This window comes from Pan troglodytes, chromosome 16 (assembly GCF_028858775.2).
Source record: "Pan troglodytes isolate AG18354 chromosome 16, NHGRI_mPanTro3-v2.0_pri, whole genome shotgun sequence".
Lineage (NCBI taxonomy): Eukaryota > Metazoa > Chordata > Mammalia > Primates > Hominidae > Pan > Pan troglodytes.
Window position 1 is genome coordinate 42,009,355 of NC_072414.2, and position 27,095 is coordinate 42,036,449.

At 39.3% G+C, this 27,095-nt stretch overlaps 1 protein-coding gene across 15 annotated transcripts in view; it reads right to left on the reverse strand.

Annotated features, from left to right (window-relative positions):
* The window catches only part of ATP8B4 (ATPase phospholipid transporting 8B4 (putative)), a 333,420-nt gene that overhangs the window by 168,132 nt on the left and 138,193 nt on the right, over positions 1-27,095 (reverse strand). For 12 of the 15 annotated variants that reach the window (XR_010151382.1, XM_063794138.1, XM_063794139.1 and 9 more), the window contains one exon: positions 22,491-22,552. The exons of 2 other annotated variants lie outside the window; for them this stretch is intronic. Coding sequence is in view for 11 of the 13 variants with exons in the window: in XM_063794138.1 (XP_063650208.1) it covers positions 22,491-22,552 (62 nt within the window). In the remaining 2 variants the exon portion in view is untranslated. Of the gene's footprint in view, positions 1-2,538; positions 2,625-22,490; positions 22,553-27,095 lie in introns of those variants that run through there. One more of the 15 variants, XM_054666932.2, reaches the window with a different exon arrangement.

Below are 27,095 nucleotides of genomic sequence, written 5' to 3' on the forward strand. Positions count from 1 at the left end.
CATCTGTTCTCCCTTATGAAAGCTAGAGGAACTATCTTAGATTGACCATGGAGAAAACAGAGCTATTGGTCTAGGTTGGATTCCTGGGTAGTAGATTTAGAGGGAGCTTTATGTATAAGAGGTTGATTGGCAAGTTCTCTTGGGATTAACACCTGTAAGAGAGGAAAGAAGCACTGCTGGACAGAGGGAGCAGTTGGGCTGTTGATGTAGCCACAACGAAAGCCACAGCCAAGACCACGGAGAGCTCTGGAGCTCTGGAGCTGGAACAGGCCTTTACAATAGGATCAAGGGGACCAGGACTTTATACCATGGCATGATTCAGTCATTGGATGCAGGATGACCCCAGAAAGGAGGAGTGTCCTTAAGGAAAACACTCTCGTCAGCCAAGGGCAATTCCCAGAGAGGGCTGCCAGCTGAAGGTTATATGTGGGCAGCACTCCTGACAGCTGGGAAAATATGTTCTGCAGTCCTAAGGGGGGATGTGGGTGGCACAGCAAAACATCCACTACAAACTGAGAGCCCATTCCCAGCTTTGCTATCAATATCTTCATGTATTTATAACATTCCCTTGAGGGGCAGCGGGCAGGGGAGGTCTCACTTTGTTGCCAAGGCTGGTCTTGAACTCCTGGCTTCAAGTGATTTTCCTGCCTCAGCCTCCCAAAGTGCTGAGATTACAGGTGTGAACCAATATTCCTTTTTTAATTCTAAGCTCCACCTTTCTATCATTTCAATTTCAATACTATAAAGTTAATGCAGGCAAGCTGCCATGAATCTTTGTGCTTCCCCAATCCAAGTTTAAAACTTCTGGGGAAAACAAATCTGTAAAATCTTAGGTCATCTGATTCACCTCCTTTGCCAACAGTACAATAAAGTTGGGAGATACATTTCTAGTACCTATCTATTAAAAATATTCTACAGATAACCACCGACTATCTAACTATCCTAAGAACAATGTCTATAGGAAAAAATCACTGTTTCTGAAATCTTTCTTATATGAAGAACATACTTTGATTTAAAAAATGTACAATCACCTTAGCCCAAGTAGATCAACTATTTTCTTCATCTAAGTGGCCACATATTATTTTGAAAAATCAGAGAATTCACTCTTACTAAGCTTAATAGCAAATAATTATCCTCTTTTTGAAAAAAACAAATACCCCAAAAGAAGATAGTTTCCAATGGAAAAGAAAACCTGGATATCTTAGTTCCAGGATAAAAGGCCTATGTTATATTTTTTCATTGCCTCTAGTGATAGTCTCAATCAATTTGCCCATATAGAGCCAAGTGAAGAGATAACCTAATGTCTCTTAAACCAGAAAAAATATTGGCTGCCTTACATGTCAACTAATAATACAAGCCATAGCAACACAGACAAAGCGAAAGTGCTGCTCAATGGTGTGATGTGGTTTGTTCTGGCCAGAAAACCTAACATTCTGGAAATAGCATTTCTGATTTTACAGCACAAAGTACAATTAAAGGTATCACTGGAATATCAGGAGTTGATTTACTTATTAGGTTTGCAGTAATACTGTCCCAGAACTTTTTAAGAAAATTTCAAGATGTCACTTTAAAATAAGTTGTAATGTTTATCATCCCTAGTTCCTCAAAAATGGGATAGCACATAAGTCGAATTCTTTTTTTTTCTTTTTTTTTCTGAAACGGAGTCTCACTCTGTCATCCAGGCTGGAGTGCAGTGGCACCATCTTGGCTCACTGCACCCTTGACCTCCTGGGTTCAAACTATTCTCGTGCCTCAGCAGCCTGAGTAGCTGGGATTACAGACATGCATCACCACACCTGGCTAATTTTTGTATTTTTAGTAGAGACAGCGTTTCGCCATGTTGGCCAGGCTGGTCTTGAACTCCTGGCCTCAAGTGATCTGCCCGCCTCAGCCTCCCAAAGTGCTGGGGTTACAGGCATGAGCCACCAAGCTTGGCCCTAGAATTCTTAATGAGTTCATCACCGGCATATGCGGTATCATCACCCTGCATTAATGAGTTTAAGACCACTCTTATGTGTACAAAATGACCCCTCTAATCTAGACACCATGCTGAGTGTCAGAGCTGCAAGTGGAATCAGATACAGACTGTGGTTATCAAAAAACCTGAAGACTAGTGGAAAAATATAAGTCTGGCTCTTAAATAACTACAACTAAACTATCTCTGTCTTCTGATACCCGGAGTATATGGATATCTTCCCGTCAACAATGAAGAATACCTGCACTTCAGAATGACCTCAGTGTTAGATTGTTTGCCATATAGCTGTCATCAAAAGTCCAGTGAGAAAACTGATAGACCAGAAAGATTGTCTAATAAAGGATATATTAACTTTCATTTCTCAAGATATTCCAAGCTTTGTCCCCATAAATGGTGAGCTCATCAGAAAACTATATGCCTGGACTGTATTATTCTGGTCCCTCTAGGCTTGTCTTCTCAGAATCATAACTTAACATCATGCCAACAGATTTCAGTCAGGATTTATTTATAATCATGGGTAAAATATCTCTACTCTCTGAAGCTTCAACCATTATGTCACTTACATTTTTCTCAGGACCAGGATAAATCTTCTTCCTTACAATTACCAGAGTACTTCCTGTCATTAGACCCTCAGCTTTGTACCTTCAGCACCTTCATTATGAGGAGAAACAAAGTTCGAGTCAATGTAAATCCATGAATGACAAATCTTGATCGGTCATTTAAACAAAAACCAGGAAATTTTATAGTAAGACTCTGTCCCTGTCCTTTGAGGATGACTTTTTAGGAACAATCTTGACACTTGCAGAAACCAAATTCTGTTGAGAATGGGCCAGAAATTGGAATTTAAATTTTACACCTTTAAAGAAGAGAATATTGGCCCCCTTGTTTATGAAGGAAATGATGTAGCATAGTAGAAGAGTACATGTTGTAGAACTGGAAAACATGCACTTGAGTCAAAGCTTCAGAACCAACCAGCCTTCAGGCAAGATATTGATTGAGACTGGAATTCTCTGCTATGACCTACCAAAACCGGCTCTTATCAACCCCTCAGAATGTCTTTATTCAGAAAACTGAGGTCTTTGAAATGCCACAAACCCACCTAACATTTAAACACCTGTCTTTCATGACATTTTTTACTTTCAGATGAAATAGATTCATTAAAGCATTTTGTAAACTGTAAAATAATATATACATTTAAAATACTGTGACTATTTTTTATTATTATGAAGCACCTCATTATAAGGATTGTACATTCTGATTTTGATTTCAAGTCTTCAAAAGAGCTATCTGCACTCACTTTCTCTACTTCTTGACTGTCCATGCTTTCTCCAATCAGGATTTTGTCTCCATCCTTCCAACTGCAACCTCTCTGGTCATCCTGTATGTTACTAAATCCGATGATCAGTTCTCAGTCTTCACTTTATTTATCACAGTTGGCCACCCCCTCTTTCTTCAAACCTTTTCTTTGTTTTAACTCCAGAACATCCAAGTAGTTTTCCTCTTATTTCATTAGTCACTGCTTCTCACACCCTTAGCCAGCCCTTTCTCTTTCGCCCATCTTCAAACTTTGGAGTGCCTGAGAGCTAGAGTTCCTCTCTCCACTATGTAGGGCCCAGAATCTTCATCCAAGGTGGCCAAATGACTTTTTTTTTTTTTTTGAAACAGGGTCTCTGTTGCCCAGACTGGAGTGCATGGCATGATCTCTGCTTGCTGCAGCCTTGAATTTCCAGGCATCAATCCTCCCTCCTCAGCCTCCTGAGTAGCTGCAACTGCAGGTGCACACCACCATGCCTGGCTAATTTTTATATTTTTAGTAGAAATGGGGTTTTGCCCATTTGCCCAGGTTGGTCTCAAATTTCTGCTCTCAAGTGATCTGCTTGCCTTGGCCTCCCAAAGTGCTGAGATTATAGGCATAGGCTACTGCAACAGGCCTTGGATGAGTTTTTTGGTTTTTTTTTTTTTTTAGATGGAGTTTCTTTCTTGTTGCCCAGGCAGGATGGAGTGCAATGGCACAGTCTCGGCTCACTGCAACATCCACTTCCCAGGTTCAAGCGATTGTCCTGCCTCAGCCTCCCAAGCAGCTGGGATTACAGGTGCCCACCACCATGCCTGGCTAATTTTTTTGTATTTTTAGTAGAGAAAGGGTTTCACCATGTTGGCCAGGCTGGTCTCAAACTCCTGACCTCAGGTGATCTGCCCGCCTCAGCCTCCCAAAGTGTGATGACTTTTAAATTATATCTTCAGCCCACACCTCTCCCCTAAGCTTCAGTAATGCATTCCTCTACAGAATGACTAATATCTTGATAGAATTCTGGTTTCCTAGACCAGGCAGAAAACCACCACCACCACCACATGCTTCTTCCCCAGTTTTCTCCATCTTGGAACCTCAGCCAACAACTAGGTTTCCTGATGCCTCTCTTCATACCCACCCAGTACACCAACATATTGCCTCTGCCCTCAAAATACATCTCAGTCTGTGGTTATTAGGTGATATTTATTAAGGTACTACTGCTATTTTGTCAAATGTAGTAATGGTAGTATGGCTAAATATATGTAAGTCCTTATATGTTCAAGATAAATACTAAAGTATTGATAGATAACAGAATATGACATACAGGATTTGCTTTTAAAATACCCCAGAAAATAAAATAATAAAAATTGATATAAAATAGCAAGAAGTATGCAAGTATACAAGAATAGCAAGTTGCTGCAGCTAGGTAATACATAGAAAAGGATTCATTGTACTGTTCTATTTGTGTGTGCATGTGTGTCTGAAAATCCATGAGTGATGGTGATTATGATAGATAGATAGATAGATAGATAGATAGATAGATAGATAGATAGATAATTCTACTTCTGTTTATGTCCTTCACTGCTAACACTCATGTCCATGGCATCATCATCATACCTGGACAAGAGTAGAAAACAAAATTTGTCACCGTCATTCTGCTCTTGTCTCTCTCTGCTGTCTACTGTCTACACAGAAGCCAGCGAAATATTTTTATTGTTCATATAATTTTCCTGCTGAAAACCCTCCAGTAGCTTCTCATTACATTTAACATAAAATTGGAATTCTCTATCACTACCTCTAGGAATTGGCTCTTGCCAGCCCTTCAGCACTCCCCTTTATCACAATACTCTAGCCACAGTAGACATCTTACTTACAGTAAGTAGAACCTTACTGTCAGGTTCATTTCCACCTTGGAGCTTTTATACTTGTTTCTTCTACCCAAGATCTTGGCATGGCTAGCTGCCTCTCAGTTCAAATATTACCTCTTCAAGGGGCCTTCTCTGGTCACCCTCTTTAAAATCATCTCCCCATCTCCCATCCCATCACTCTCTATCCTATTCCCCTATTTCATTTTCTTTGTTGTACTTACAACTACTTGAAATCATATTATTTATTTACATTTTGTTTATTATGTGTCTTCCACACTAGAATGTTGTTCACTAGGGCAGGGATTTATCTGGCCTCCTCATTTCTGTATCCTTAGTACATAGGAGAGTGCGTGGCACATATTAGGGGCTCAATACATATTGGTGAATGAATATTTGAACAGATTAGCTATTTATGTGATCACTCATAATGTGTGCATAGCATATTTAGTTCTAGAGCTGACATGAGTAATAGTTTCACAAGGCTATGTCTCCTGGGAAGACCCTAAGAAAGTGTAACAAAGCTAATGACAAAGTCTGGAAAGAGGGTAAGGACAGGATGAATCATTGTAAGGCAAAGGATAACAGTTTAGACAATAAAAGAAATAAATAAAAACTTTTTTCCAAAGGAAAAAAGTGGAAAGCAAAATTGCATATATTGCATGGGCTCTTTTGCATATATGTATATTTGCCACAAAAAAAATGCAACAACAAGGGATAATACGTTTCCCTAAAAAGTAGACATTTTTACTTTTCTGAGTTTTTCACATTTTTAGTTGATAAATTTTAGATAAAAACTCACTTCTCAGAAGCCTCCTTTGTTCCCCAGACTGGCCTAAGTACCCCTTCTTTAGTGCTTCCGTTGAGGTCCATCAACACATCCATCCTCCTATACATTATATTGAAACTAAAAACTTGGTTGTCTCCCTGCCCTACCAACTGTGAGTTATGAAAACAGAAATGCTATGTTAATCATCTTTGGCACATGGGAGATACTCACTATCTGCAGAAATAAGATAGACCTAAAGATTCCTCTGGTTCAGAGCACCCATGCTATGTCTGCTCTTAACAATGCTGGGACAATAATTCAAATGACCCCAACAAAATTGGCTGTATTATTGAGGCTTATCACTTTTTCCAATTCAAGCCAATAGGATTAGAGTGTAAGCAGGAACTGCGACACGCTCCCCTGGCCCAACCTATGACATGAACTAGAGTGCCCCAAAAAATCCTCTATTTCCAGACCCGTCAGGTCTGGGTAAACCTGGCCTCTGGTGAAGGTCCTAAATCTGTTTCCCCATGCCCCGTTGACCACAGTAAGTCCCTGGAACAGGGAAAAGCCTTGGGCTCAGGGATGGTATATCAAATGGCAGTTGCATTTCTCATATTTTAGGAATGAGATGGATAAGAAAGACCTTCTAACGCAATCCCTTCATTATTCATTGGCACTACTCAAACCCCAAAGTCTCTAGGTTGTTTTTCTACTCCCTGGATATATCTATATGACAATTTTTTGCCTGGAGTAGACTCCATTTTTCTCTATTAGGAAGATGAAAACTTTCTGCCAGAAAGTTGCCCTTTTAATTACTTTCTGGAAAACACTCTAAGTTATGTGCTCCACCCAGCTCCAGGATGAAGTTTTTCTGCTTAATAGCAATGACAGGCTGGCCTCATACTCCTCCAAGCCCTCTCTGCTTTCTAGCGATCAAGGGGTTTAAAGACCTTATGGTCTTATTTATAGTCTGTAAAAATATGTCTAAATATATGTATAAGCAATCTTCTGTCTTCTGAATTCCTTTCTTAATCACAAGAGCCACTACTGGGAACAATATTTTCAATTTGGTTAATCAGGAGATTTCGTGCCAGGGATCGTGACCATAATTAGGTACATTTGGGTAAAACTTTTATTAGTTTGACATTATCAGTACCAGATTTGAAATTTAACACAAGCAAATCTGCAGGCCAATTATAAGCATTTATACCACAGTCCTTTGCATATTTGTTTGCATAAACTCTAATCCCTACATTTTTAGGCATCTATTACTCTAAAATGCTCCCTATTTAATAGGGCCTCTGTTGCTTATTGTTTTCCTATCATTCTTTTTATCTCAATTCCAGTGTTCTTTCTTCTTCATCCTTAGAAAGAGAGTAAGAAATGAGATACAGAGCAAAGACAAAATTTAGAATACAGAGAAAGCAAGAAAAAAGAATCTAAAGACAGCCACCAAAACAGAATGAAAGGTGTCCCTGGTAACCTAGTGTGGAAAGCATGACAGCATCTCTTCACCTCTGCACCCACAAAAAATTGAGACCAAAGGCAAAAAAGAAAAAAAAAAAAAGCCTTTTAAAACTATAATGAAGGATCAGGTGAAGAAGAGAAAGACTAATAAAGAAAATAGGACATATGCTGAAAAATATTTCTCAAAATGAGAAGTGATACTCTAGTACATTAGTTATCTGATGGGGTGCAAATTAAGGAAGCCATGTACCTTTTCTCATTTTTTATTTGTCTTGTTCTTACTGGAAAATTAGGTTCTATTATTTTTTAAAATATTAACATATTATCACTCAAGTTTCAAAGGAAGGATTAAATGAATAAAAGTAAATTCCCATAAAAGTTATGCATCTAGCAGTTTAGCTATGGTTCTGTGACCCCAAAACTTATTTCTAATAAAGCAAGCATTTGCAGAGCTGAGTTCTCACAGTGGTTAAGTCTGGATTTGTCCACCCTGGACAGACGGAGAGAGTAAACAGATTGTATGATAGAGGTAGGTAATTTCCAACAGATACTTAATAACTGAGCCTAGAAAGAAAAAAACCTCAGCTCTTCCCTTTTGGCAGAGCTTTAAATTTTTTTTTCACATTTTGAAACTATTTACAGTTCATATGGTTTCCAGACCTACTCTCCAAAACCAAGGGCATCATCCCCTGCCTGGGTCTCTCAGTGCTCCACATGTGATTTCTCAGGCAGCCAGCCAGATGAGCATTTGATTTGAAAATGAAGCCTTAAATTTAGCAGTGTGAAAGGGGAAAGCATGTAAGAACATAAATGCCTGGAAAGGGGCAAGGTAACCAGATGAGGACAGCTGGGTGAATACTCTTCGTCATCCAGGCAATTCAGAAAGTGCCGCTGCAAGGGAAACGTCCACTGCAAACCCCAGCAAGTCTATTTCTGCTTCTCTACCGGGTGTCTAGGGCCGCCTGTCACATTTTTGCTTGTCCAACTTGCTGCAACCTGGGGGCAGCTGCGAATGAAACAGTAAGCATTGCTTCAAATCATATCTTGAGCTCTGCTAATTAAGAAATGAAGTCCAGGCAGACCTAAATCCTTCCCTTTCCTTAAGTGTCAGACACTGTCCCATACATGTTAATTTCCAGCAGTGCCCAAGAGACTCCCAGTAACACAGAACACTAGGGTAAAGATGGGCTTGGTATCCAAGGACCTCACACTCTCAAGTGCAATGATAGCCAGCAGCGATGTGCACAAACACACAATATATGAATACTTCTCCTTGCCCCATATTAGTTACAGGGAAGAAAAGAGGAGTCTAAAATATATTCTGCTTTTGCCCCAAAAGGCTTTATTTAATTCACTTTAGTGCATTTTGCCCACTATCATGTAATTATTGCGTATCAACTGCATGGGAATATGGAGATTGTCTCAGCCTCAAGTAAGTCACAGCAGTAATAGGAACAGACAGACAAGTATAGCAATAGGCAATTAGCCTCTCCCCATATCTATCTTGACCCCTCTGCATTAGCTTCTTCCCATGCAGCAGGTATGAGATTTTCCAAAGACAAACTCTTCCACACAATCCCTCTGTTATGAGGAAAAAGACCCAAACTCTTAATGTAGCCTTGAAGTCCCTGCAGGGTCTGGCCTCTGATGGCTTCTCCAGCCCTGTCTGCCCCTTCTCTTCTCTCCGCCTTATTCTCTGGACTTCTGCCAATCAGTCCCTCATAATCACCATCCTCCTTCCCCTCCACAGGACCTTTGCACATGATTTTCCCTCTGGAATTCTTCTCATCCCATTGCTCCAACTCCTATTACCACCTTTGCCTAGTTAACTCCTAGTCATCATTATGTTTTCAGCTCAAATGTACTACTCCCTTAAAGAATCCATTCCTAAACTGCTTCACCTCACCTCTACCAACCTCCACAAAAAATACTTGTCTTTAGAACCACACTCTTTTCCTTAGCAGCATTTGCCTTGGTTTGTAATTATACACTACTTAGCATGGCTATTTTATTATCTACTTCCCTGACCAGACACTAAGCTCTGTGATTGCAGAGAACATGTCTGTTTGGGTAGACCTGCATTTGCAGAATATAGCTCAATGCCTGGCACACAGGATTCACTCAATAAAGATTGACAAGTAAATGAAAGGTAAGGAGACCATTATGATACTATGTGTCATGACATAATAGAGTGCTATTATCAAAACAAAGAAAGATGGTGGGAATATGATCAGGACATTACCCTAGTAGCCTCATGCTTTGAATTGTCTCCTGACACCTTTTGCTACAATTTCTTCCATCTGGAATACAATTTATCTCCACTGTTGGAAGACCTGATGATTAAAGTTCTTCTTCCTTACCTAATCCATTTTGTAACTTTCAGATCCTACCCTCCTTGTTCCACTGTCATCTCTACTACTATTACTATCAAATCCATCCTCATACTTTCAATATTCCATTTGCTGTTAAATCTTTTTATCAGGTGGAGTCACTGACTCCCCTTCTTTGGCTCCTCACCATCACACCAAAGCTGAAGAGGATCACAGAGTCACTGTACTTAAAGCCTGAGAGGAACCTTGAAATATCTGGCCCAGTGGTACTCAAACTTCAATGTACATGAGAATCCCATGAAGTGCTCATTAAAAATAGAGTCCTCAGTCCCAGACCCAAAAAGTTTGATTCAAGAGGTCCGGGAAAGAGCCCAGGAATCTGCACCTGGGTGATTCAGATGCAGGTGGTCCTCAGACCTCATGTGCAGAGGTATTGACCAGTGCTGTGATGCTTGTGGAGGCTCCTCAAGATCTACCATAAAGGGTGAGAGGGCAGCCGAGAGCACCTGCTCTGAGCAACTGCACTATACATAAGATTTCATTTGAAAAGGGTTCTGCTTATTGGAAAAAGAAATGTTTGAAAATGACTGGTATCCAATATCTTTGTTTCATAGATGAGAAAACTCAAGTCCTTGGTCCTCAGTCATGTAGCCAATTCATGACAGAGCAGGACTGAACCTCAGCCTCCTGACACCAGGCTAGTGGACTTTTCCCAATGCCTTCCTGCCTTGTGGGGTAGAAAGACAACAGAGGTTCTCACTGCTGTGTTGCCCAAGAGTCTTACAATGAGTAGCCTGCATATGAAGATGGTACTTGTGATGGACCACATTGCACCAGAGCACATAACTGGAGGGACAGGAGATGGTGGATTTGGGCTCATTTTTCATCCAGCATATTCTCAGCCTCCCTCTTCAATAAGCCTGTAAAGACCTAGTCATCCTCTATGGCCTGACCTGTTCCTGGGTTCTCCAATGCTCTCCCCACCCTCTCACCCCACCATTCCATTAGCTGTTCAATGGCTGACTTTTGCTGGGGGGCCAATTCTATCAAGGGTTATTCTGAGACAATGAAATCCCTGCCACCAGCCCCCCAAAACTAGTATTAGCCATCCCTACCCCATATGTGTGCACCCAAAGCACCCAGTGCACCTGGAGCACCTCATACTTCCTTGCACCTACTGCTGTCAACTAAGAGTCTGTTTATTTGTCCATCTCTTCCCCTAGACCCCAGACTCCTTGAGGGCAGTGACATGGGTCCTAATAGTCCATGTGTCCGTAGCATCTAGCACAGTGGCTGGTACTCAGAAGTGTTATTTAAATATGGGATGGATGGGTGGATGGATGGGTGGATGGGTGGATGGATGGGTGGATGGGTGGGTGGATGGGTGGGTGGATGGATGGATGGATGGATGGATGGAAAACATGAATCCCTGCTGCTACTCTCAATGTTCCTATAAAACCTCTATCATATCCCTGAGGAAGCCCTAGCACATGCTGATTGACACTGAGCCAGCTAGATTATCTGAATGAAATTCGTCCCCTGTTGCCAACAGAGCCCCTTAAATCTCCACTGCTGTTTGTGTGCTCTCCTCCATGAAGCCCTCTCCAAACTCAATTCCATTTCTCAATACTTAACTTTTTTTCTTTCCCCCTGCAACTCCATCATACTGGACTGAACACTGGACATTAAGCAAATTTAAAATCCAGTAAGTGTTTATTGTGAAGGAATGCTAAGCTTATGGAAAATGTACTTTATTGCACCATAGACAGTAAGTTCTCACTTAACGTCGTGGATAGGTCCTTGAAAACTATGATTTTAAGTGTAATGAAATGTAACAAAATCAAGTTTTTCCTCACCCATGCTATAATAAATGACTTTGAACTCAACAACGTTATTTGAGGACCTACTGTATACTGTTTTACTTGAAGTCACAGTTTCCAAGAACCTATCAGCAATGTTAAATGAGGACTTACTCTATTCTCCATTAGAAAATACCATCAACTTTCTTCACATCTTCAAAATCTATTCTTTCTCCATCATTAGAGTCCATTACCTTCCTTCTACAATATTCAGTATCACTCTCAATTATATTTCCCAGTCTTCCTCATCTCACAGCTCTTCCACAATGTCACTGCCAGAGTCTTCTTTCCATATGTTGCTGATGATGTTACTTTTTACAGCCCCCAAATTTCCCAGGTCCTTCTGAGTCCTTAGATCTAATTTAGAGATCATTACTCTTACTTTCTATGCTGTCTGCCTCTATCTTTTCCTTTTCCTTCCAGTATTGCACATCTGATTCTTGTCAAAGATCAGTAAGCAGAGAGAATTAGAACATGCCTAACATGGAATAAGGAAATAGATCTCAGTATTTTAGAAAACTGGTCAAGTTTAAAAATGTTCCAGTGTTCCTGAGTTACAGCTTCAAAGCACCATTCCCAACTAGGCTCCCCAAACCTACCAAGGTTTTCTACCACCGGGCATTGTTTCATCTGCAGAGCCTGTATACTGACAAGAACTTTTGAGAGCTGCACATTCCTAATGAGATGAGTCATTTTGCTCACACACCTTACCCAGAAGTAAAAACAACAAAATGTGAGAGTATCCTGGCAATTCTACAGATAAACCTATCCTGTACCATATACATATGATTGCATTATATTTGGGGAAAACACTATATCTTATTAAATTCTGTATCCTCAGCATATAGTAGGTTGGTGCAAAAGTAATTGTGGAATAACTTTTAGTTTTGCACCAACCTAATAGCATTCTGCCTGACACATAGTAGGCAGAGAATAAGTGTCTACTGAGTGAAAGAACGAACAAATGAATGAACATAGAACCTCTCAAGTAAAAGCTAAAAACAAGTGAGTATTAGTCTTCTAGGGCTGCTATAACATGTCACCACAAACTATGTGGCTTAAAAGCAAATCATCACGAACCAACTGCTTTAAAACAACTTTGGCCGGGCGCAGTGGCTCACGCCTGTAATCCCAGCACTTTGGGAGGCCGAGGCAGGCGGATCATGAGGTCAGGAGATTGAGACCATCCTGGCCAACATGGTAAAACCCCGTCTCTACTAAAATACAAAAAATTAGCCAGGCTTGGTGGCACACGCCTGTAGTCCCAGCTACTCGGGAGGCCGAGGCAAGAGAATCACTTGAATCCAGGAGGTGGAGGTTGCAGTGAGCTGAGATCACGCCACACGCCACTGAACTCCAGCCTGGCAACAGAGCAAGACTCCATCTTAAAAACAAACAAACAAACAAACAAACAGAAAAAAACAGCAGAATTTTATTCTCTTGCAGCTCTTCAGGCAAGAATTCCAAAATCAAAGTGTTAGCAAGGCTGTAAACCCTCTGGAGACTCTAAGGGAGAATCTGTTCCAGGCTTCTCTCCTAGCTTCTGATAGCTTCAAGCATTCCTTGGCTTGGGGCTATGTAATTCCAATCTCTGCCTCCACCTGCACATAAGCTTCTTTTCTGTGTCTCTTCTTTCCTTCTCTTCTCTCATAAAGACACTGGTGGTTGGGTTTAGAGTCCACCCTAATCCAGGATGATCTTACCTCAAGATCTTTAATTTAATTATGTCTGCTAAGAGCCTTTTTCCAACTAAGATCATATTTACAGATTCTGTTGCAAATATCTTTGTACTATTCAACCATGACAGTAGGATGTAGTATAAAATAATCTCGATTATTGTTAAAAGGCATATTGTGTGGAGAAGCAGAGAGGAAAAAGAAGAGGAGGAAGCAAAGATGAAGGAGAGGGAATCATAAAATGCATCCACAAATTAATTGTAGTTAACTCTGATCTGGGTAGCAAGATCAAGGGTGATTTCTATGTTTTGTTTGTACTCTTCCAAGTTTTCTTAATTTACTACACACAGCAAAAACATCATACACCAATTTAAAATGCATGGAAGAAATTAACCCATTGAAATATATCAGGAAGTGTAAAGCAAAATGCCCCTGTAGTAAAAATTTGCTGGGAGGAAAAATTGATGAGAAATAATCAACAAATGCTGTTAAAATGTTGGTTTGGTTTGGTGTAGACAACCTTTGAGCTCTGAATGAAACCAAATTTCTTCACTATAATATTTTGATCTCTTTTAGCTTTCAGATTTTAAGATCCTAAGAAAACTTTATATTTTTAAAATTAATGTTCTAACATCTCCAAGGCCTTTGTGGTTGAGGTTTGAGGTTTTTTTTTTTTCTTTCCAAAAGAAATTCTGGATCTCCTCCCAATAACAACTGAGAAAAGATGCATAAACCTATTTTTTAAAAAAAGAGAAAGAACAGAGTTCTAAATGGCACATAGAACTTGGTGTATCTTTAACTTCCATTATCGTCTAAGATAAATGCATCCTGGTTACAAAAGACCCTGCTATTCTGGTGATTGGCTGCAATAGATTTGAGTTCAGAGCTGAGGGAGAATCAAACTACTTTGTGTAATAGGGAGGAGATCAATTTGAGGGGTCCCAGACACCAAGACAGGGGAGACTGGAGCCAGCTACACTGAGCACAGAATGGGGGAAGGAGACATTAAAAAGGCCAAAAACTGAGGAGAACTTTGGTGAAGAAAAATGTTGAAATGGGATTTCATGTCGCTGGCTAAGGAGTGTATGAAATAAACCCCCTCAATTTTCTCCCCCACAAATTCTTCAGTCAACTCTACCTTGCCCTCTAAGCCTTTTATGTGAGAGGGCTCTTTGAAGGAGCTTTAAGAAGAGAAAAAGAGAACAGCTAACATCTGGGTCACATAAACTTTAAAAAGAAATTAAGAGATGCCACTGGAAACCCATGTGCAGAGTTTTGAAAGTGTTATAATTTCCTCTTATTTCAAGATGTACCTCATTTGGAGAAATAGTACCATTTAGAAATTCAACCCTTAAAAAATTGTATTCATGCAATATAATAACTGATTACAGTGGAAAATCATTTAAAGAACTACAATAATGTCACGGCTCACATACAGAAACCAGCCCATTGGCAAAGGAACCCTTCCATCTGCAAAGCTGAGAACCAGAAACTGCCCAAGAAATGATCAATCCAAGACTTAAGAAGCTGAAATTAACTTATTGAAGGCAAAATTGTTTTGAAGCACTATTACTGTAAGTTGAATATTCATTTTTAAACCACTTCACTGAGTTCAAAAAGCACTGAGACCACTCTTGTTAGCTTGCTTTTGAACTCATTGTTATGCCTATGGCTGTTACACCCATAAAAGTGTGTTTTATTAATATTGTTTTTTAAAAAAAGAATCAAATTTTTCTCCTCAAAATCTCCTTTCAAATCTGCAAGTCTGTTCCTATAGACCCTAAATACCTTTCCCCTAGCCCCAGTGGTACCATCATAATGTATACGTAATCTGGGTGGGCTGGAGATAAAAGACTCAGGTAGTTGGTCCTGTGCCTTGTGTTTAACCACTCTAATTTCAAGCCCACAATTGAAATGGAATAACTCAATGGAGGGTACATCAATTCTCCCATGTGATCAACAAGATCCCACTCTCCCACTTACAAGACACACACAGACACACTAAATGTGTGTAAGCTGCAAATACACTGAGTTCAATGACCTTTGGGTTTTTTTGTTGCAGGTGCTCAAACAGAAAAAGTAAGAGAATATTTAATAAGAGTAGTAATTCACACTTACCCAAGACTGACATACTGGATAAAATCCAGCAGAAGGCCATATCATATACATCCAACCCCCTACCACCACCTTCCTTGGTAAGTTGTTTCCAAGAATATAGCAGCAAATTATAAATCTCTTGACCATAGGTCTACATGCCTCTAACCTGGAAGTACAAGGAAGGTGGGAACAGGTCCTTCCTAGCTGCCTGAAGGATCTGCTAGCCACCCCTCTGAATCAATACACAAATTTGCTATCAAGATGCTACAGACCAGAACTACTACTTTATATACTTCACTTTTAAATGCTATATAGTTAATTATTGTAATATAAAACATATTCAAATTGTTTTAAATTGTTACTGTTTGGGGATTTACATGTATTCTACTTTTTGATTCAACAAATATTTATTCTTTAAAATTTTACTTTAAGTTCTGGGATACGTGTGCAGGTTTGTTACATAGGTATACATGTGCCATTGTGGTTTGCTGCACCTATCAACCCGTCATCTAGGTTTTAAACCCTGCATGCATTAGGTATTTGTCCTAATGCTCTCCCTCCCCTTGCCCCCCACCCCCTGACAGGCCCTGGTGTGTGATGTTCCCCTCCCTATGTCCATGTGTTCTCATTGTTCAACTCCCACTTATGAATGAGAACATGTGGTATTTGGTTTTCTGTTCCTGTGTTAGTTTGCTGAGAATAATGGCTTCCAGCTTCATCCATGTCCCTGCAAAGGATATGAACTCATTCTTTTTTATGGCTGCATAGTATTCCATGGTGTATATGTGCCATATTTTCTTTATCCAGTCTATCATTGATGGGCATTTGGGTTGGTTCCAAGTTTTTGCTACTGTAAATAGTGCTGCAATAAACATACGTGTGCATGTGCCTTTAGGGTAGAATGACTTATAATACTTTGGGCAAATATCCAGTAATAGAATTGCTGGGTCAAATGGTATTTCTGGTTCTAGATCAAGAAAGATCAAGAAATTATATTTTAAAATTGAAAACAAACATCCAAACAACAGAGAAATGGTACGTGAATTGTGAGATATGCACTGGATGGAATGTTATGTAGCCCCTAAAAATCGTATGTATAAAGAAATAAGAAATCATAATGATATGATATAAAGTAGAAGCAGAAGGATAAAAATGTAAATACACAAGTATAAGAAATCTTGGCATAGAAAAAAAGACAGAGAGGAAATATAAGAAAATAGTAACAATAATTACTTTGGATAGTGGAAGAATGAATGTTATTTTCTTCCATCCACTTTTTCTTGTTTTCCAAATTTCTCTTAATGAATATATGCTGCTTTTATAAAGGAAAAAAATACACAACAAAGAAAAAATAAAACCGAATTTTAAATCCTAATATCCAAAGGGAGTCATCACTCAAACTAGAAAAGTTGATTGAACAAGTTGTTCCTATTGAAAGAGTATATTTGTTCACGTAATTATGCAGCATCTAGAAACACCAGACTTGGAAAGTGCAGAGACAATATTCTACAGTAGTAAAAGAAAGCTCCTTCCTTTCCCCATAATACACAGTTTCCAAAAATGAATAAGATTGATGGAAACAGGCCTATGAGAGCTTCAGAGATTTAAGCAAAATTTACCAATGCCCAGGAAAGTATAAAGTAGAATGTTGCACAAAAAGCTTACAGTCAAGTACAATTTAAAATCTAAAAGTGTCAGGGAAATATCCCGACTAAATGAAGGGCAATTGCACTGAAGCATCTGATCTCAGACTGTTCTAATGCAAAATCTTAAGTTTAGAAGATGCTGGAGAAGTAAAAATGTTAAGAAGTGATATGGACTCTATTTGTTAATAATGACACAAAGAAGGGATGCTAGCAGCCTGGAAGAATGAACAGAGAATCCTCGGCTTTTTAAAATACTTATTATGTGAAAAACTATGCTTACCATCTTATTTTTTAATAATTTAACTTTTATTTTAGATTCAGGGGATACATGTGCAGGATCATTGCATGGGAATATTGTGTGATGCTGAGGTTTGGGATACAAATGATCCTACCACTCAGGTAGTGAGCATAGTACTCAATAGGTAGTTTTCCAATCCCTGTCCTGCTCCCCTTCTCCCTTCTCTAGTAGTTCACAATGTTTATTCCTATCTTTATATCCATGTGTACTCAATAACTAGCCCCCACTTATAAGTGAGAACATGTGGTTTTTGGTTTTCTGTTCCTGTGTTAATTTACTTAGGATAATACCCTCCAGCAGCATCCGTGTTGCTGCAAAGAACATGATTTTGTTCTTTTTTATGGCTATGTAGTATTCCATGGTGTATATATACCACATTTTCTTCATCCAGTCCATTATTGATGGGCATTTAGGAAGATTCCATGTCTTTGCTATTGTGAACAGTGCTGCAATGAACATATGTGTGTGTGTGTGTGTATTTATGGTAGAATGACTTATTTTCCACTGGGTGTATATCCAGTAATGAAACTGCTGGGTCAAATAGTAGTTCTGTTTTAGGTTCTTTGAGAAATATCCACACTGCTTTCCACAGTGACTAAGTAATTTACATTCCCACCAACGGTGTATAGATGCTTGCCATTTTGGATTAAATGGAATTCCTTTCCTTGAGTGTTTTTTTTTTTTTTTTTTTTTTTTAGATAGAGTTTCACTCTTGTCACCCAGGCTGGAGTGCAATGGCATGATCTCGGCTCACTGCAACCTCCCCCTCTGGGTTCAAATAATTCTCCTGCCTCATCCTCCTGGGTAGCTGGGATTACCGGTGCCTGCCACCATGCCCAGCTAATTTTTGTATTTTTGGTAGAGATGGGGTTTCACCATGTTGGTCAAGCTGGTCTCAAACTCCTGACCTCAGGTTATCCACCTTCTCGGCCTCCCAAAGTGCTGGGTTTACGGGCATGAGCCACCACACCCGGCCATTGAGTGTCTCTTAAAATTAGACATAAAATATAAGTATAAACAGACAGATATGGGTAAAGATATGGCTTCAATTAGAGGTTCTCAAACCTGTCTGTACATTAGACTCATCTTGGAAACTTTAAGAAACACCAGGGCCTCATCCCCAAGACCCTCATTTAATTGCTCTAGGCTGTAAATGGGATGTGGGTATTTTTTAACTCCTCCAAGTGATTCTAATGTGATGTCCAGTTTGAGGAGCATGGGATTAGGTGACCTCTGCAGGAACTTTCAGGATCCCTCTCACTTGCCCTTCACCTGCCCAGTTGCTCCCACGGTGGCCAGGAATAGTTAGCATGACTTGAGGAAACATCCTCTTATGAAACATTTAAGTATGTATTGGTACTCGCAGACTTGCCAACAGTATCTTGTAGCCTAAGGCTGAGAATGTGCACTTCTTGTGCAGCAGTCACATTAACTTCTACAATAAGGAATCATGCCACCGCTACTTACTTTTAAAACAAAAGTCATCAAAAGATTTTACCAAAAGCTAATACAACACCCATTTCTTAAGCACTTTCACTTACTACAACAGTTTGTAAAGGCAGAAGATTTGTCCTGATTTGAAAGGAATAGAGTAAGAAAACAAAAAAAAAGCGAAATTGTAGAGGAAGGTTAGAAAGGAAGGGTTTCACTTCCATAATTATATCGTGGCTGAGGTTTACATTATAATTCACTTGGTGCTAAGAATGTTACGAGTAATGCTCCAGGCACTGAAAGTGTGGATGTATGTGTGTACTTACATATGCAAATTAACATATAGGTAAACTACATATATATTACATAATGATGTTTATATGTATATGATTGTATACAAAGCCCTTCAAACATAAAATAAATAGAGAAGACTTGATGAGACCACAAAGTCCACACTTGACACATTGCATCATGAATGGATAGAACTCTAACGTAGACTCTTACCTGCCATGAAACCCTGGGCTAGTCATCCCTTCTGGGCCTTAATCCCCTCATCTTTAAAATTGGGGCACTATTACCCACACCTTAGGGTTTTATGAGACTTAAGTGTGGGAGCACTGGGGCCCACACATAGTAGTTGCTCAATAAACGTGTTGAATCTGAATGTAGCCACCCACTTTCCTGGCTCCTGAGCACAGGAGAAGGGGTACCTGAAGCCCGGAAGGAAAATCAATTGCCCAAAGTCACACAGTAATCACTTACAAGGACCCAGGTTTCCTGACTGCTACTTTTCATCCCACTTTCTTCCCTTTAGGGTCCTCCTCTCCAAAGCTGACTATGCCCTGCCTCCTTCCAGGACATGCCAATGGCTCCTGCCCTAGTTTGAAGACCCTAAGTCCAAGACCTTCTGCCAGGAATACACAAGGGAAGCCACAAGCACCTGGCAGTGCCCAACCCAATGTGACACCCACCCCAGCAACACCTGGACTCCCAGAGCCCAGATCCCCTCCAGCCATTTTACTTTATTCCTGAATTGTGGCCCACAGATGCCAAGGATAGGGCCAAAACACTTTTTAAATATTTTCTCTTAATATTGCCATGGGCTTAATTATGCATTAACTACTATCTTATACCTGCTTCCCTGGAAGCAGATCCTGAGATGAGTATTCACATGCAAGTGGCTCATTAAGAAAGTATTTCTAGGAGAAACTGGGAAGGGAGATGAGAAGCAACAGAGGAAAGGGGAAGAAGCCAAGCAAGAGTGTGATTGCAGGCAAGTCCTGTCCTCAGCCCGAGCTCAAGGGGCACTCACGAGTGCAAGTTACACCTCAGTGTTTGTCCAACCTGAGGCAGGAGAGCTGCTGTTTGACGCTCGTGCCCCAGTTGGTCACTGGGTCCAATATCCCAAGGGCCAAGCCATGAAGAAAGTGGCAGGTGCAAGCTCTTAGAAGTAATGCACATGGGTGATTGGGGATGAGCACAGGAAGACAGGGAGATCTGGGCAGAACCCCAACAGCATCCTCCATAACCGATTTCCCCAATATCTCAAAATCCAAAAAGTGAAAAGCCAGTCTCCATAGCCTGAGCACATTCTACAGAAACCACCATCCTATGCACTGGAATTGGCTAATGATGGGATTTAGCAGAATTTAACAGGACAAGCCCGTCTTGTAGGTTGCCCTCTCTGCAAGGACTTGTTACAGCATAGTTTGAAAATTCAACAGATACTGTGGTAGGCTCAAGGGACACAAACACAATCAAGAGAAAGGACCCCTACCCTAGAGAAGCTCAAGGTTGTGGATAATCTCTCAAATGGACATTTTTGCCTGATTTTTCACTGAATCCTAAAAAATACTCCATTCCATTCTCAATGATAGATGATTCTCCCTTCAACTTTACAGGATCAGCAACAATGCTTTTCAATACATCATGCCATATTGAGTTACAAAGAGATACTATCTCACAAGGAATTAACAAAAAGCTAAATAAAACCACAAGAAAGTAACACTAACACTATTTCAAATGATAATGATAATGATAGTCACCATGTGTGGGAGACACATAGTCATCAAATTTCTGAATATCGAAGTTATTGGATTAATCCCATGGCCTCCAAATAGAGGCCCCAACGTCTATCACAATCCAGGTATTTTGACTGGTAATTTGAGAGACATTAAAAGATATGCTAGTTATTAGTTCAAATTCACTATGTAAGTGTATTTACTTTTAACACACTTTATATGAGATGAGACTTCAAAGTAATGAGACTGATGATTAGATGTTCCTTGGGAAAGGAACGTATTAACATCAGATCTAATACACAGTCAGAACTTTCAGACTTGAGAAAGTCAAGATATGCAACAGTGCTACCCAGAACCACACATACTCTGTCTTATAAAGAGCCTTTTAAAGAAGTAACAAGACTACATGGAGAATGCTAACAACATACAAGACACTGGGCCAAGCATTTTACAGAACTCCTTTAACTTTGACAGCAACTCCATCCATGGGAGAGAACACATTATAACCCCACCTTACAGAGGAGAAATCCAGTGCTTACAGATATTAAAAACTTCCCCAAGACCACAGAATTATTCAGAGTAGGACAAAACTCATACTTAAGTCTCTCAGTGCAAAATGCATACTTTTAACACCATATTGTGGCGGCAATGATTCAAAACCAGCTAACCTGGAATTGAACCATGGGGGTCCAGGCACGTTTATGGCTTATCCATGTCACACCAGGATCACACTTTCCAAGGCTCTGTCTCTACAACTATGGTTTTAGCTTAAGATCATTTTTCTTCACTGTCCTTTTTACACCATTTTCTAAAACAAGCCAAAAGAAAAACTGTAGGTATTCATTGTTATTAGAAATCAATCAATATTTTAGTTATAGAGATTACTTCAATATCACCATGTATTGCCTAAGCTACCTAGCCCCTCTTGATATCTTTAGCATTTTCCCTCACATACGGCTAATTCATTTTATTATTTTCTCTTTAAAAATTACATTCTTCACGGTATCCAAATGATTCAAAATCATTGCCTGATGTGACTGACTGCCAGATTTAAGTACATCATTAAAATTTACTTTGCCACATTATCATTAGCAAAAAAATAAGGGGGGGGACAGCAAAAAAGAGAGTAAGAAATGATGGAAAGAAGTTTTAAAATTACCCCTGCTAAGTTTTCTGGAGGTGTTTTTGCTGTCGTTTGTGGATAAATGCATGTGTTTTTAAAGCATTTCTGATTCTAGCACTGTTCCCACAAATACTTTTTCTTCATTGATGGATGAATATAAAAGCAATGAAAAAATTGTACTATGGTAGATGGCCCATGTATATTCCACTATCAAGTGAATACAAAATTCTTATCACTACCACTTGATACAGTAATGTGTGAGAAGTCTCTCTAGCAATATTCCCCAGAAATTACCAAATTAAATAATTCACACACTCATGAAACATCTACCACATACAAAACCCCATATGCACCAATTCTAAATAGTACTGGATCTAGAAATGGAAAGTGACAAAGATGTGTCTGTGTTCCATAAAAGGTACACCAAAGGAATCTGAAGTCAAAGTTGAGTGAGTAGCACAAGCATTTGCGGAACATAAAAGAGAGCCATGAAGATAAAATGGAATTAAAGTTCAATTTTTAATAAATTAAAGGGAAAAAAGAATCATGTATCTAATTAAAAGAGAAAGCCACCAATCGTCAAGAGCTGTTTCAGGGTCCTAGAAATTTTCAGAATAACCCACAGAATGTATTTCTTACTTGCTGTTGATGAGCACTTCAGACTGCCGATTATTCACTTGATTATCACTCTTGTGGCGAAACTGAAAAATCAAAGTGTTTGTGAGAAAACACATTACAAGGTACTTTGTCAGCCCAAATAAGCACACTGGCAATACTTTGAGTTCATCCATTTAAACAGTGTTGTCACTGGTCTAAGATGACACTGTTTGGGCTTCCTGTGAACCCAGCTCTACATGTTCTAAATCTAAATCAAAACCCTTCTCACTACATTACACTCTGGATGTCACCAATGAAACAACAAGGCTAGCCACTACTCTTCCAATCTCCACACGTTTAGTTGCTTCTAAGAAGACAATATGCTCTCTACTGTACCTTATAGTCTCAGAGAAAACCATGTATTAATTTTGATGTCTTTAACAAGGAATGGGGCTTCCATTTCTCTCCCATGTGTACTGAATGCTTTATTAGAACATCATTCTTTCTGTTTTATGGATTTCTTTGAAGTTAAGAAGTCACTTGTAACAACATGAATTTTTATTCTCCAGAAATTCTAATTGTTAACAGTGATCTTATGAAGTACTGAGCATTTAAAACAAAAATTAGAATCCAATACTGAAACACATTTGGTGTAGATTGGTGATTTATGTCCAAATGGTTGTATTTCTTATTGTTTACTCCAGTAATGTAAGCATCTTATATAGCTTGAAAGAATCTCAATATTAAGAGCTCTCTACTAGGCTCATAAATTAGCAGTCATTCAGGTAAGTCTTTCTATGTGAAATGTCAAGATCAGATGGTAGTAGTAGGCTATAAGAGAAAAAAAAGTAATATAGAGAAAATGGTAATACCATTAGTAATGGGCTATAATATAGTTATTTCAGCAAATTAGCCTACATGCACAGATGAATAGGGGTAGTCTTTTCAGAAGACAGAAACTTCAATTTCATAGATTTTAATCATCAGAATGTTTTTTTTTTCTTAAATACAAAATGTTGTGTCAAAATCACAAAATACAAAATGCTTCAACCAGCCCTTTTCCTTTTTCTACAGCCTTCCCAAATCCATCCCAATCTTTCTATTATGCTATGCCCAGTACATACAATTACTCAGAATGGCAGGTATAAGTTAATAGATATTACCAGTAAAAATAAGAAAACAAGCTCTTTAGCATTTGTTAACATAAAATTAGTTTATGATAATGGTAAAGAAGTAAATTAAGTCACACGTCACCCATTGACATGAATACTTCTTCCTACAAGTAGAACAATAGAAATGGAAACATTATTTGATCTGAGTGCACAATTTGGAAGGGTTGCTGAATATTCTCTCCTCCACCATATCTACACAGCATTCGTCTCCACTCTGCCCTGTGCCATGAAAAGCTGGGCTCTGTGGTCCCTGTCCTGTGGCTTCTGGTAAGATTTGGCCAACAGATAGTACTGGCAGAAGATTCGAGTCAGAGAAAAGTGAAATGAGGGAATTTATCCCCTGGCTTTCTTCTAGCTGGGTTAGCAATGGCTGCTTCCACAGACAGGCACAGCTGCTACAAACAGGCCTCAACTATGTCTCCAGGTCTGGTCACTCCTTCATTCCTTTGCCTCTTCAGGTCTAGTAGTATTGCCAACCATGTTGCTGCCATAGCTGCTTTTCCTTGCCCACACCCTTTGTAAATGATCCCATCATTATTAAACTCTCCAATCCACCCAATTTCAGGGTGACCTCTGTGTTTTGCCAACACCCTGACTGGTGAAGGTGTCCAGTTAATGAACTGGCACATAACATCACAAAAAGGTGAAAGCACATTCAAGCATTAACTGCAATGGAATCAAAAGGAGACTTTTTGTTTAGTCATGTAAATCCCCTAAATTGACTAGCTGAACATCACAGAAAAAGACCAGTCAGCTCATCCCCCAAAAGCTGAGCAGCTCACTCTCGGGGAGATGCAATCACTTCTACTTCTGCTCAGGTTTTACCAAGAGGACTTGATATTGGAGTAGATGGAGTCTGGAAGGATTAGAAATGGTAGTTTCAAGGCCAGCCTGACTCTTATTGACAATTTCTCCTCTAAGAAATAAATATGAAGTCTCAGAGGGGAACTTCCACAGGAAAGAAAGGAAGTAGAGGGCTAGCATTCATTGTGTACTCCCTGTGAGCTAGGTTCTATACCTGATGCTTTACACATATCGCTTTCTCTCTTCCCAACAGCTCTGGTGTCATTGGCTATGTTATACAGAAAAGGAAAGGTTTGAGAAGTTAAGTCATTTGCCTCATGTCAAACTGTTAGTACATGGTAGGGTAAGGTGGTAGGATAGTAAGGTGTCTTTCTCCAAAGCCAATATTCTTTCTACTCTACCATTTATTCCTCTATGAAGTGTGACTATAATGAAGACCTTTAAGGCCAATATGTAGGAACTCATGCATCTAAATGAGTACCATTTCCCTGAAAAATCAGATAACATGGAAAAACCACACATTTACTCCAAAGATGCCATTGCTCAAATGATTGTTGAAATTTCCTCTCTTAGAATTACCTCTGGAGCTCATAGCCTGTTCCTCAGAATGTTCTCTATCCTTTGAGAATTGAGCTCTATGTCCTTTGAAAAGACATAATGAGATGTCTCATGTTTTGAAATATATGAAAGCCACTCTTAGAAAGCATGTCTGGTGGATAAGATTTTTGATTAGGCTTGAGAAGTAGCATTTGTTTCCAAAGCTGTGAAGCCATTAAGTCATAAGACTACCTTGTACACTGACCTTCAGAAGACAATTCTATAAGAAGAGACCCCAAAGTACCTTGAACAATGGCAACCTCACAGGAATCAGTAAACTCCAGGAACATCCCAAGTTAGCCACTTTAATGTGATATTACTCATCAGTGTGGATGGATCCTATGTGTTTGTTAAAAATCTGGGGCCAGGCACAGTGGCTCATGCCTGTAATCCCAGGACTTTGAGAAGCCAAGGCAGGCAGATCACGAGGTCAGATCGAGACCATCTTGGCTAACATGGTGAAACCCCATCTCTACTAAAAATACAAAAATTAGCCAGGTGTAGTGGTACGTGTCTATAGTCCCAGCTACTCAGGAGGCTGAGGCAGGAGAATTGCTTGAACCCGGGAGGCGGAGGTTGCAGTAAGCCAAGATTGCGCCACTGCACTCCAGCTTGGGTGACAGAGCAAAACTCCGTCTCAAAACAAACAAACAAACAAAAAATTTTCAACACAGTAAAACCCCATCTCTGCTAAAACACAAAAAATTAGCCAGGCGTTGCAGCATACACCTGTAGTCCCAGCTACTCAGGAGGCTGAGGCAAGAGAATTGCTTGAACCCATGAGGCAGAAGTTGCAGTGAGCCGAGATCATGCCACTGCACTCCAACCTGGGTGACAGAGTGAGACTCTGTCTTAAAAAAAAAAAAAAAAAAAAAAACTAACCTCAAAGGTTATAGTCAAAATGTGAACCATGAAATAGGCTAGAAATTTCATTAAGAAATGAAGAGTTATATCCTGTGTATTCTTTAAAAAATGATATATGAAGACACATGCATTATTTGTGTGTATGTGTGCTCTTTTAAAATGACTTGCATCAAATTGATTTATCAAAAAATTATATGTAAGATAACTATGAGGAAATATCACATGAACCAACTTGATAAGTACAAATCTTCCCATATGTCTTCACCATACTCAACTACTCTTAGCAGGGGTGAGTTCCCACTTTCTCCATAATGTCTTCCCTAATTCTCTTTCACACATCCCACCTCTGTTATCAATCTAGCTACTGAAGTTCATCTTCCCCCCTCAAAGAACCAAAGCACTTTGGTCCTTTTAAATTATGAATTTCACACCATTTTTATCTCATATTATTATTGTTCATGAACATGACCCACCTCCCTCTACTGAATGTTAAGTTTTTTTTTAACTTCGTTTTCTGGTGTCTCTTTCATTTCTGCATTCTCCATATAGCTTAGCACAGAGGGGTGTGGTGAGTAAGTGCCAGTGTTCTGAAAACAGATTGCTTGAGATAGACTATTACAGACTAAAACAACCATGAAAAAGTATGTCTGTTAAGCCAATAATATAGATAAAATGGAATCACAAAAAACACTCCATTAATCTAAAAGTAGGGAGAGAAAAATATAATGAAGAGCCAATGGGGCATATAGAAAGCAACAGCAAGATAATAGATGGCCTAACCATAATGATAATTATATTAAACATAAATGGGTTAAATATTCCAATTGAAAGGCAGAGATTTTCAGATTTTATTAAAAATTATTAGCCTACTATATATGCTGTCTACAAGAAAACCATTTTAAAGATACAGATGGGTTAAAAATAGGCAACAGGAAATATGGGTGTGAGCTCAGAGGAATGACTTGGGCTAGGAATATAAACCTGTAACTCATTGGCATAGACAGTTATTGAGGGGGCACATGCAATCACTCAGGATGAAAATATAATTTGTCTGGATTTAGAATGTTTGGTTTTCCCAAGACTATGTTTTGTCTTTGAGTGAGAATGACTTCCTTTGGGTTATGCAGACTTTAAAATTCTCTATTGCCTTATATCTGACTTATTTACATTAGTTTCCTGACTTTTGAAGCTACAGTTGACCCCTGAAGAA